General features: G+C 47.3%; 1 protein-coding gene across 3 annotated transcripts in view; it reads right to left on the bottom strand.

Moving 5' to 3' along the window:
• LOC146352520 (guanine nucleotide-binding protein subunit alpha-14-like) overlaps positions 1–9744 on the bottom strand; it is a 52082-nt gene extending 42338 nt beyond the window's left edge. The window contains exons 1-2 of one of the 3 annotated variants that reach the window (XM_084834267.1): positions 9117–9399; positions 4646–4663 (exon numbers count right to left, since the gene is read on the bottom strand). In XM_084834267.1, the coding sequence (XP_084690393.1) occupies positions 4646–4663; positions 9117–9153 (55 nt within the window). In that variant the 5' untranslated portion in view covers positions 9154–9399. Of the gene's footprint in view, positions 1–4645; positions 4664–9116 lie in introns of all 3 variants that reach the window. The other 2 variants (XM_084834266.1, XM_084834265.1) reach the window with 2 other exon arrangements.
• Between the last annotated feature and the right edge of the window lie 2471 nt (positions 9745–12215).

Here is a 12215-nt window from a genome sequence, read left to right as displayed (position 1 = left end):
CTACGGCAGCTGCCATTTGTATTCCTGTGCAGCCCAGCGGCCAGATGTCCAGCTGTGGGCAGCCACAGCCAGCAGCTCCGCGGAGTTGCTGCAGAGCGGAGCCAGCCAGAGAGAATTTCAGGGGGAGGGACAGAGCGCCTCCCCCCCACCGCGAATGTTACCCTTCGAAAAGGTAAGTGACTTTCGTACATCCCTAGCTGTATCTACAGTACGCTTACATGATTTGCCGAATGTACCATTGTTTTTATTTATTTATTTATTTATTGCATTTATACCCCGCCTTTCTCCCTCTCGCAAGGAACTCAAGGCGGCTTACATTATCCTCCTCCTCACCGTTGTATCCTCACAACAACAACCCTGTGAGGTAGGTTGGGCTCAGAGTCTGTGACTGGCCCAAAGTCACCCAGTGAGCTTCCATGGCCAAGTGGGGACTAGAACCCGGATCTCCCGGCTCCCAGTCCGTCACTCTCACCACTACACTACACTGGCTCTCATTGTTTCATTCATTTTGTGGACACTGCTTTGCAAATGCCTGGCCCTAAAAAGCAAATACCTTGAATAAAATGTATGACTATACTGAATGAAAGAATGAATGAATTTTAACTGGGAGTAGCACTACATAAATCTGCTCTTTTCATCGCCTTCTCCCATTCCAACGTCCATTCCTACGTCTTGGGAATCACTAGGCAGCATTTCTCTCTTTTTCCCATCCTTTAAGAGTGTTTTCACAAGTAACATTTTTAAACGGCGCATTTGAGACTCCCTAATGCCAATAATAAGGGCCATAAACTCAGGCTTTGGACCATTTCCTTTGGAAAATATTAAAATAAGCTTATTGGTTCTTCAGCCTCTTCTTGCATTGCACTGTCAATGGGCCATACAATGTAATGGATGGGGGTGGGGTGGGGTTTGAGGGAAAACAGAAGAAAACTTTTAAGTACTTCTCTTCCGTTAAACAGTTCTATTTAGTTCAAGAATGCGTATAAAAAGAGCTCTTATGCTGGGTTTGTGAATGAACAATACAGTTTTTACTTACAGACCACATTCGTTTAATTCAAAATTTCTCTTGCAGTAGTAACAAAAAGGCACTGAGCAAATAATTAAGTACAAATAAATGACAAGAATTAACTAATGCTGTTTTTAAGCATAGGTTTCTGGGCTTAATGGAGTCTGGGTGAGTTAAAACATCAGTTTCTAAGTACTTTAACAGCACAATCCTATACATACCTACTCAGAAGTAAGCCCCACTGGGTTCAGTGGGTTTTACTTCCAGGTAAGCATGTATAGGATTGCAGCATAAGCTGCATTAGTACAGATCACTATCAATAATTGCCACTGTTTTAAAAATTACTTTGTTATTAGTCATAAGGGAAGAAGACTTAAAAAAAACATAATGACAGTAAGTAGTATGACAGATAACATACCTATGCTCTAATTTTCAAAATATTTCTATTGAGAAATAGAAACAAGTTTCCAAATGATTCTGTCAGGAAGATGCAGCTGCTCCTATGAAAAAAGCTGAGACTTGCTACATCACCTTCACCCACTTTATTTAGGAAATCTGATCAGTACTTTGAGAGCTTTTGAATATGTAACGCCTATGGAGTACCTACACTTATCATAAGAAAAATTAGTCTTTCGGCACCTAAAAAGCTAAGAGATCTATTGCAGCATAACCTTCACCAGATGCCTGAAGTGTGGGCATCAATCAGCCGAGGTGTGTGTGTGTGTGTGTGTGTGTGCGCGCGCGCGCACGCACGCATGTTTGGATTTTTTTTTAAAGCACTCTGGGAAGTGCTACATTAAAGCCCTGACAGCGTGAGGCCAGGTTCTGAAGAAGGGCCTCCTCCCAGGCCCAGACTCTAAGGTCCTCTCCAAGTGCCCCCACCAAATGAGGCAATGCAATGAGTACAAGAAAGAGTCTTTTCAGTGGTGGCACCCCATCTGTGGAATGTCCTCCTCAGAGAGGCTCGCCTGAAACCTACATTATGGACTTTTTGGCACCAAGTAATTTGATCTTTTTATTCTCCCAAGCATTGAAAATAATGTTTTAATGCTGTCAGATCTTTGCAGTGTTTTATTTTGGTGCTGGATTTTAGGTGCTGCATTGTTTTTGCCTTGTGGCTGATTTTATCTTGGCTTTATTATATACTGTTTATCATTATTTACTGTTTTGCATTATGTTTTTAAATTTACCTATACACTCCCCAGAGAACTCCAGTTAATGGACTGCCTAAAAGTGAAATAAATAAATAAATAAATGTGACTTTGGATGGTCATCCTAGGTGAGAGTGACACATGGGGACAGGAAGCATTATGTCAGGGAGCATCATGACTTAGGCCAGCCCTTGGTGGGATGGCTGGCAAAGCCTTACCAGCTTGCCTTCTGTGAAATGGGCATTTTGTTATGATATATAGGGTCACATATGTGGTTTGGCATTTGCAGTTCCGATCCAACCTCTGCCTTGTACTCATTTTTGGGGCAAGTTACTTGTCTTTTGTGACTAGCCGCAACTCCAGAGCAGCCATTTTGTGGTGGAGCCCACAACAGTTACTAAAATGTGCCCACAGGCCCCGAAAGGTTAGGGACCCTGGCCTACACTGACTGGCAGCAGGTTTCTAGCATCTCAGAGAGGAGTTTTTTCTAGCCATGCCTGAATTTGCAACGATTAAACCTGGGACCCGCCACCAAATTACAGACTCTCCTAGCCTGCTACAACTCAGTAACACAGTCTCCATTACTGAGGAAGGCTGAAGCTGAAATGTCTAACTATACAGTGTTAAACCTATTTCTGGTCATTCAGTTATTCTATAAATGGATCCAGCTTCACATGGATTGGAATAGCCCTTACTCTGATACAGCAAAGCACCTGCTGGCACCCCTGCCATGGTATACCCCTATAGCTCCCCGAGGGAGGGGTCTGCCCAATCCGCTCTCCTGAGGGGGGCTGCCCCAAAGCAGGAAAGGGGGCAGCCATATAACTCTGTCCCTTGGAAACCATACCACCACCCCACTTCAGACTATATCGACTACCACACTGTTTAGGGAGGTCTGTCACCTAGTGACGAGAAACAGGACTGCATGCTTCAAACCAGTGATGTAGGGCAGAAAATTTTGCAGTGCTTTATTTTTCCGTGGAAATTTTTCCATCTCAGAAGTCAATTAGTAACAATTCATGCATGCCAGTTACAAATAAAATATTAGACAAACTTGGCAATCTCAGTCATAGATGAGTCATTGTCAACGTATCATGCACAGTTCTTTGGATTGCAAAAATGTATTAGCGTGTCAACAGTTTTCAGTAACTTTGTCCTTAAATTTAAACAATGTAAGGGAAGTACATACTATTGTCTTTAATTTTTTTACAAGTATTCCAATAAAAATTCTACATAATATAACATTTAAATCTCATTAGGTGTGCTTTAATCCTCCTCCACCCTCCACCCCTCAAATATTTTAGGTCAAATAGTTCCACTGTATTGGGACAAAAAAAAATAACATGCCAGACTTTAGCATTGTTGTTTACTAAATTCAAGTAAAATAAAGATGCTGACTTAGATTGCTCTCTAGGACAGGGATAAGCAACACGTGGCCCCCTAGATGTTTTGGCCTACAACTCTACTAGCCCTAGCCAACATAGAAAATGGCAAGGGATCATGGAAGCTGTAAGCCAAAGCATCTGGAAGGCCACAACTTTCCCACTCTTGCTCTAGGGCATCAGAAAATGTTCCAATGCAAAGTGACAATTTTTAGAAGGAAACTATCACCCTATGCAAATTAGCCCAATTCAAAATTTTCCAGAAAACCCACAGCACTACTTCAAACACACTGACATGTTCAGAGAGGGCCTGTGGCTCAGTGGTAGAGCACCTGCTTTGCAAGCAGAAGGTTCCAGGTTCAATTCCCAGCATCTCCAGGTAGGGCTAGGAAATAATCCTATCTGAAACCCTGGAGAGCTGCTGCCAGTCAGTGTCGACAATACTGGGCAAAGTGGACCATGGTCTGACTCAGTCTAAGATTGCTTCCTACGTTCCCATGTTTAAATTAGTAAACATTACTACACTGTAAAAATGAAATAATCTTGAGGTACACACTCATAGCATCCCCTTACTATGCATGCCAAGTATGAGGTGTCTCAGTTTCACAGTTTTGGAGCTATGGTGCTGACAGACCAACAGTCACACATCCTCCTTTATTGTTATAGAAGATTGCCTCTCCCCACCCTTCCCCACCCCGCCATGCCCTCTCTCTCACACACACATGCACGCACACACCAAATGCTTCCAAAAAAAAAAGGCCTGAGGGCAACACCAGCAGCCACCACCCATTGTTTGTCCACAGAATATTAATACTAGACATTATCTTGGAACACGAACTTGCATGAATAGTATAATATCTGAGGAAGGAATTCATGGAAGATCAGACCAGCTTCCACTTAGCAGTAAAGTGAAGGCACATGGCTAAGAATACAATGTATCTCCCCCCCCCTTTTTTTTTAAAGGGAAACTAATAGAAGGAAGAGGAGAAGCAAAACATCCAAGAGAAGCTAGTGTATGTCAAACAAGGCACCACGTATCCTGTATGTAAACAAAAAATCACACCCCATATCCACAGCCTTTGGAAAACAGACTGCAGACTACTTACCATCTGTTATGCAGTTCTCTGCAAATGAAACAGAGCTGTTTCAGTGAGCATTCATTTTAACAAAATATAATAAGTTGACACTAGAAACCTGATCCAGCTACTATTAGTCTTGTTTAAGTCCCACTAAAAGCAGTGGGACCTGAGCTAGTCCCTGCCAACTTGATCCATTCCTTTCTAGGTGGATTGAGGACCAAATATTTATTTAATACTGAAAAAATACTATTTATTCTGTTTGATTTCTTACAGAAAGTTCCTGAAGTGCAACAACAGATGTGATGTTCTACACAGTTTTAAGAGAGCTTAGAGACACCTGTATCAATGTACCTACTCACAACTAGCAGTGTACGTCCTCAGCTAACCTCACTAGGACGTTTTCCATACATTGCACTCCAGATACTGTGCCTTTAAACCCTGAATACATATTTAGGGTTCAAAGGCACAGATGATGATGTTTTCCACTCATAGCCCTCCTGTGTTTTCCCACTTCTTCTGTCTTTTTTCTTACCACAGAAAATCCATTAAGAAAAAGACAGAATAGCTGCACTATGCCTTCTGCAATCCTAGGAGCCCTCCACCTGGAGGCACCCCGAGACAAAGGCATCCCTGTGCTGAGCATCCTCTCCCACCACTTTCTTTAGCAGACTCTCTATGAGCATCAGGGCCCTCATGTCCCAAGTTCCCCTCCTTCAGCCAGATAATGCTACTAACGTAAATTGTGGGTAAGAAACCCCACAATGTGGTGCCTCAGCTGACATACTAAATAGTGTGGCTAATCTCTGAAAGTTCCACCATTGTTCAGTTGTCGCTGGTCTCATAAACATTTACTGAAGTTCCAGAGAAGTTGTGATTGAGAGACCAGCAAGAATGACCGCGCCACTTGTTGCAGAGACAGTGGAGGGCAGGGACAGTGGTTCCAGCAGCTCCTTATTTTATAAGCCCATGTGACACTGTTCTCAGGTGCATCATTACGCCCTCTTACACCTACCCACACCATTTTGAGTACCCAGGAATTTCCCTGTTGCTCCTCCCACTCCCGGCTCCCTCTCTCTCTCTTCAAGGCTGTGATCCCATGTGCTTCAGCACTCCATGGTACAGGTGCTTCTATATTTATTTTATTTATTGCATTTATACCCCGCCTTTCTCCCTCTCGCAAGGAACTCAAGGCGGCTTACATTATCCTCCTCCTCACCGTTGTATCCTCACAACAACAACCCTGTGAGGTAGGTTGGGCTCAGAGTCTGTGACTGGCCCAAAGTCACCCAGTGAGCTTCCATGGCCAAGTGGGGACTAGAACCCAGATCTCCCGGCTCCCAGTCCGTCACTCTCACCACTACACTACACTGGCTCTCTAGATGAGGCTTTTATTGTGCAATTCCACTGCCACATTCACAGAGTTTTACAGGAGTGTCCAGACAGGAACAACATCTTCCACTCGTAACCCCCCCAAGTTTTGGCTCCTAAGTTGTCCCAGCAACAACTTTTTTCAGCAGCACATGTAGCGACCACTTTCCATTAGTGGGGGACAGGAATATTGCTAGATGTGGCTGGCTTCTAGTGCATACAGCATGAGCTACCTGCAGCACTACTGATCCGAGGAAGCCCTTGCCAGCAACTGGTGTACTACAGCTTTTCTGATTGCTTCACAGGAGTCCCAGTTTATCTATATGGACTGTTGCCACTTAATTGTTCCAATCAAGACTCCAAACCCTTGGGGCCAACTCCATGTTACATTAAACAGATAGCCTGGTACCATGTGATTATTTTTTTGAAGTTTATCAAACTTCAAATCGGCCCTGCAGAGAGGGCACTAGGATCAGGACCATAGCAAGGGAGGAGGGTTGTTTTAACCATTTCCCCCTGTGCTGTGGTCCTGATGAAAATCACCCTCCAAGCTGCTCTTGGAGCCAATGGCAGTTTCCCTCCTGACAGAAATGGCGCTTTGGAAGATGTGATGATTTTCATTGGGGGCAGCAGGGGTTAAAAGAGCTTTCCCCCTTGCAAAGGTCTCAGTCATAATCTTTCCACAGCTGCTCTTAAAAACAAAATGAAAACCAAATCAGGCAGTGCCAAACTATCTGTTTAGCATAATACATAGCTTGGCCCTGAGACTGGCTTTTTATGTGTTGCCTTAGCTGCAGAGTGGTCTCCTCTCACTTAATTCTGTGGTTTCTCATATTAATCTGGTGGTATGGTGCCCTATGGGAGCTGCAGAGTCAATCCACCCGCCCTTTCACAGCTCCCACTCCAAGCTGTTACTGTGAATGGGAGCCACGAACAGGGGGTGGACCCTAGAACTCTCTTAAAGGGACTTGCTGGAGACTTGGGAAAGTGTGGAATGGAAACAGGGCACCCATAAGTGTCAGTTCAACATTTAAAACCCTGAGGATCACCTTGCTAAGTGGATGATCTTATCCCCTTGTCCTGACCTGTCATTGCCAACAGCTATCAAATTAGCCTACATGCAGTCTGGTTTGTCAATTTCCTTGTATGTTTCATACTGCACTTTGTTCCCTTTGACAGCTGAAACATGCAAGGGCACTGGCAAGCCTATATATGTTTGACAGCCATTAAGCACACATTTGCGCAACTGTGAAAGACCAACAACCACAACAACCCTTAGAAACATATCTGCGCAAATTCTTGGGGCCAGAAAACTTTATTTATTTATATATATATATATATGGGGGTACGTGCATCCCATTTGCTCAAATTTGGGGGGCTGATTTTTTTTAAGGGATTGGGGAATGAGTGACAGCCCCTCCGAGGTGCTGTTTGGGCACATTGGAGGAGCTGTTGGTGAGGTAGGTTTGAGGTGGCTTGGGTGGGTGTGATCGGGAAGAGTGGCAGGGGGTTTTCCTGCTCTTGTTGAGCGGTTTTGTACCCCATTGCCACAACCCATGATGGGTTGGCTCTGCCAGGTTTGGAAAATGTGCCAACTCATCATGGGTAAGACAACCCCTACAAGAACCCATGGGTTGTCAGGGTGGCTTGTTGTCCCAAAACAAGCCATCCTGTGGGGCGTGGTCTAGGTTCGGATGACACAACAACCCACCATGGCTTGCTTCACATGACAACCCATGATGGATTGTCATGTTCTGTGAACCCAGTCAGTAACCGGCTTAAGGTCACCCAATGGGCCAGTTCACATAATCAAACAAGCCACCATGGCTTAAATAAGGCCATGGGTTATTTGAGGGTTGTTTCCCCCTCAAACAAGCCATGCCTCCTTGGTACAGACCACATGACAAGCCTCTGCTAGGTGGGGAATTAGGAAAATGGTGCCCGGCATGTGCCAGCATGTACCAGGGATCAAAACAAGCCATTGTGACTTATTTAAGCCGCCACAGCTTTGATCATGCAAACAGGGTGAATGAATTTCATGGCCAAGTAGGGATCTGAACCCAGGTCCAAGCCCAACAGTCTAACCTCCACATCAAGCTGGCTCTCCATGAAGTAGTAAGGAAATATAAGGTGGGCTACTCCTATGTGGCCTGCAGAGGGGCGTCACATGTTACCCTGGCAGCATGGAAACGAGTGGTGCTGCTGTAGCTCCCACACAACACAAAGGTAACATAAAAGCCCCATCTTAAGTGGCACCACTGTAAAGTGTCAGTCCCCGATGGAAAAATAAAAAGCAGGAGTGTGATGAAATCATATGGGTACTGCACTTGTGTGCACAAGCTCTGCCTGCATCCCTCAATCCACCTCTAAATTCACTTTCAATCCTGCACAAATTAGCCTTCAAGACCTACTCTAGAGCCTGCAGAATTACTTCACCATTCGAGATCTAATCCAGGGGATGGACTGTTGTCGACAGACAGACAGTCGGTGAGTCAGTCATTTATTTATTTATTTATTACATTTATATCCCGCCTTTTTTCTTCATTTAAGGAGCCCAAGGCGGTGTACATGATCCTCCTCCTCTCCGTTTTGTCCTCACAACAACAACCCTGTGAGGTGGGTTGGGCTGGCAGTCTGTGACTGGCCCAAAGTCACCCAGTGAGCTTCCATGGCCGAGTGGGGACTAGAACCCGGGTCTCCCGGCTCCCAGTCCAGCACTCTCGCCACTACGCCACCCTGGCTCTCTTTAGTTAGGGAGACAGCGTTCTGCTTTCTGTATCTACATTACAAACAGGTCAGGAGGAGTTGGAGACAGCCTTGGTTCGCCCTGTACAGAAACCTTCCCCTTGGCTTCAGCCTCTCATCCATAAACTGGGAACAACGGTGACATCTCATGTACAGACTACAAGGCCGAGGCCATAAAATCCTACGCGTGTCCATAAAAAGTAACAACTCAACAGGAGCAAGAAGCAGTTTTATGGCTTGCAGCCGAAGTTTTCCTAGCACTAAAGCGATTGAAAAACGCGAGGCAAAGTCCCGCCCGGCAGGTCGGGGAATGCAACCCTGCCCTCTCCAAGGAGCTGAGATCACCCCATGCGGACCAGGAAACGCTCTCCGCGAAAAGCCCTACCTGAGGCGAGGCGAGGCGTGGCGGCGGCCTTCTGCATATGCCCAGTGACTCGCTTCCTCGTTATTTCGCCTGCGCCAAAGGCGGCGGCGTCGCCGAGCGAGGCCCCGGGGCGAAGCCCCCGCCGACCCGGCCCCAGCCACAGGGGACGCCGCCCACCGCGGCGGGGGCGCTCTTTCCCGGGGCGCCGCGAGGGCGCGCGGGCGCGACTCACCCAGCAGCAGCAGTTTGAATTCCTTGCGCCGGTCGCGCTTGTCCTGGCGCAGCCGCCGCTCGATCTCCAGGCTCATCATCCGACTCGCCTTCTCCTCCGCGGACAAGCAGCAGCACTGTCCGCCCATGCTCAGCGGCGCCCCGAAGGCAGCCCCAGACGGGGGCGCCCGCGCGCGCTCCTGAGCGGGGAGGCAGGCCGCCGCCGCCGCCGCCTTCTTCGGCTCCTGACCGGCAACAAGCCCCGGTCGCGGGCGGCGCCCTTGCAGAGCCCCTTCCCTCCGCCGGCTGCCGGGACGCGCGGGGCGCGCGCGCCGGGAAGCAGCGAGAGGCGCGGGGGGCGGCCGCCGCTCGGCCGACTTCGCCCTTCTCGCCGGGGGAGCCGGCGGCGGCGCGCCCAGAAAGCTGCCGCCTGAGCCCCGCCCCGGTCGGTGGGCGCTGTCCCGCCGCCGGCGACGCCACTCCTCCGCGTCCCGCCCTGGAGCAGCGCGAGGGAGCGGCGCCGACGGGCTGGGGTCCCTCGGGGCCCCGCCCGGGGGCGCTCTTCAGGCCTCGCTTTGCGAGGGGCAGAGAGCGTCAGTGGGGCCAAGAAGGGAGGCCCCTCTTCCGAGGCAGCCGATGCCTTAGTGAAATTGGATTCCCGGCATGAAACCCCGTGACCACAAGGTTCCCTCGGCCAACTCGCAGCTCGCTCCCTGCCACTGACCAGCAGCCCAACAACGACCCATGGGTTCCCTTTCTGGGTTGTTTGTGGTTAACAAGCCATGGTTAAACCATAGTGCGGGCTTCACACATAACAACAACCGATATTCAACCCGTATTCTGGGTTGCCGTTGCGTGCAAACCGGGCCTCTGACTTGGTCCCATCCAAACCGCGAAACTACTTTCTTCACATGCTCACCGCTTTGGCCACAGGCACACCACTCTCCAAGCTCTGATGGGTGTCATTTTGAAATGCACTGAGATTCCCAGCCATTAAGTCCCATTGAAGAAATCTTAGCCACCCATTCTCCGCTGTTAAGCAGCAATCTTCCTAGCAAAGGAAATGGTTCACTGAAGACAGAGCTAGGGTTGCCAACCAGCCATTAATTATACTTCTTTAATGGCCTGAGTGGTTTCCTGACTTCTGGGTCAGTTGCCAGCATTCTTGTATAAAAGCCAAAACTGTAGGATTCTAAGCTTGCTGTCTTCCTTTGTTTGTGGGGGACATTCTGTCATTTGATCCTTTCCCTCAGCGTGGCTCCAGGTTTTGGAAGGCCTTTGGACAACTGGGCAACCCTCAGTGAATCAACCTTCTCATTGCCATTGTCACCAGCTCCTAGGGAACCTCATCCTCTTTCTCATCATTGCTTCCACTTGCTTGCTTGACAGGCAGAGAGCCAGCGAATAGATAGGCTGGGGCAACTACTGCTTCTCCTTCTCACCATTGCTATTATCTGGCCCAGAGCAAGAGGCAGGTAAACAAATAGGTGGCAATGAATAGGGCCTCTCCTTGAGTATGGGCCCTTGGCAGATGCCTACCTTTGATGCCAGCTCTGCTTCGGCTGTAGTTCAAAAAACGACTGTGCTTAAGCTCCATTGAAAACAATGCTCTCAACTCAGCATTTTCTTTTCTTACTGCAGCTTTTCTCCTCCTTTGTATTTGTTGCCTTTTCAAGTTTTGCTCTGCTAGATTTCTTTTGCCTTTATATTTATATCCTTCCCTTGTACTCCTGCCACCACAGGTCTCTGTTGAACAGAACAGGCAACCAATCATAACAGAGCTGAACTTTTGAACTCTTACTGTTTGGGTAGATGCCATCTTACCTTTAAGATAGAGACCTGATTCGCACATCATAGCTGCAATTCCTGTATTGTTTAACCCAGAAATTGCCGGGGATAACCACTGCATGCCAGCCATTTCCAATTTTAATCAACAACCCAGGAACACCCATTCCTGGGTTATTTTGTGACATGGGAACCCAAAAACTCTGCATTGTTTAGGGGATACAAACCAGAGATAACCTAACAAACGGGTTGTTGATTAAAATCGGAAATGGCTCCTGCGTGCCTTGTGCAGGGTGCTCATCCTCAGGTTAAACAATTCCTCGGTTAAACAATTCAGGAATTGCCACTGTGATGTCTGACTTGCTCCATTTGCCTTAGAAAATGTTGAAAGGCAGGTCCTTGAAACCAATGCAAAAAAAAGCACCAATCTTCATTTTAAACCCTTACTTAGGAAAGCTGTGTTTTGCATTCCCCTCATTCAAAAAATACCACATTTTAACTACATTTAAATGTTAATTTCATATTCTAAAATACTACATTTAAATGTAGTAATATTAAAGTGTAAACCAGTGATTAACAATAATTGCCTGTAACCATTCATGCTCTGAGTCATTTTTAAAATAGTCAATTGTCATATTCTCTCTTCTGAGGCAAACATATTAGGACAGCATTTGTCAAATGTTATGAAATACACACACACACACGCACACACACACGCGCACATACATTTTCTGCAGCACCCATCCTAGACATTTCATTAGGAGAATGGCCCCAACACATTTTTGCTGCAGGAGGTGAAGGACAAGGTGGTCCTCACCCTATTCTGCATACAGAAGCTGACTGGACCAGCAGTTGAATCTTATTTCAAACCTGGGGATGGGACAGCATCCTCCACTCTTCCTGAGAATGGTAAGCTAGCTTGGGGTGGGGGTGCAAGGCAACCAACAGAGGGGAATGGCCCAGAGTCTCAGGTGGAATGGCCTGCGAAACTGCTGCGGCACACACAGACACCCCCCCCCCACGACAGACACACACACACACACACACACACCTGAGGTGGTTGCCTCACTCTGCCTAAAGGTAGAGCTAGTCCTACTTCTGCCCATCTTCTGTGTCTTGCCCAGC

Source organism: Heloderma suspectum, chromosome 2 (genome assembly GCF_057233095.1).
Source record: "Heloderma suspectum isolate Gila_16-S chromosome 2, 16-S_ref, whole genome shotgun sequence".
In the NCBI taxonomy this organism is placed as follows: Eukaryota; Metazoa; Chordata; class Lepidosauria; order Squamata; family Helodermatidae; genus Heloderma; species Heloderma suspectum.
Note: the sequence above shows the minus strand (reverse complement) of the source record. Positions and strands in the feature narration are given on the sequence as shown.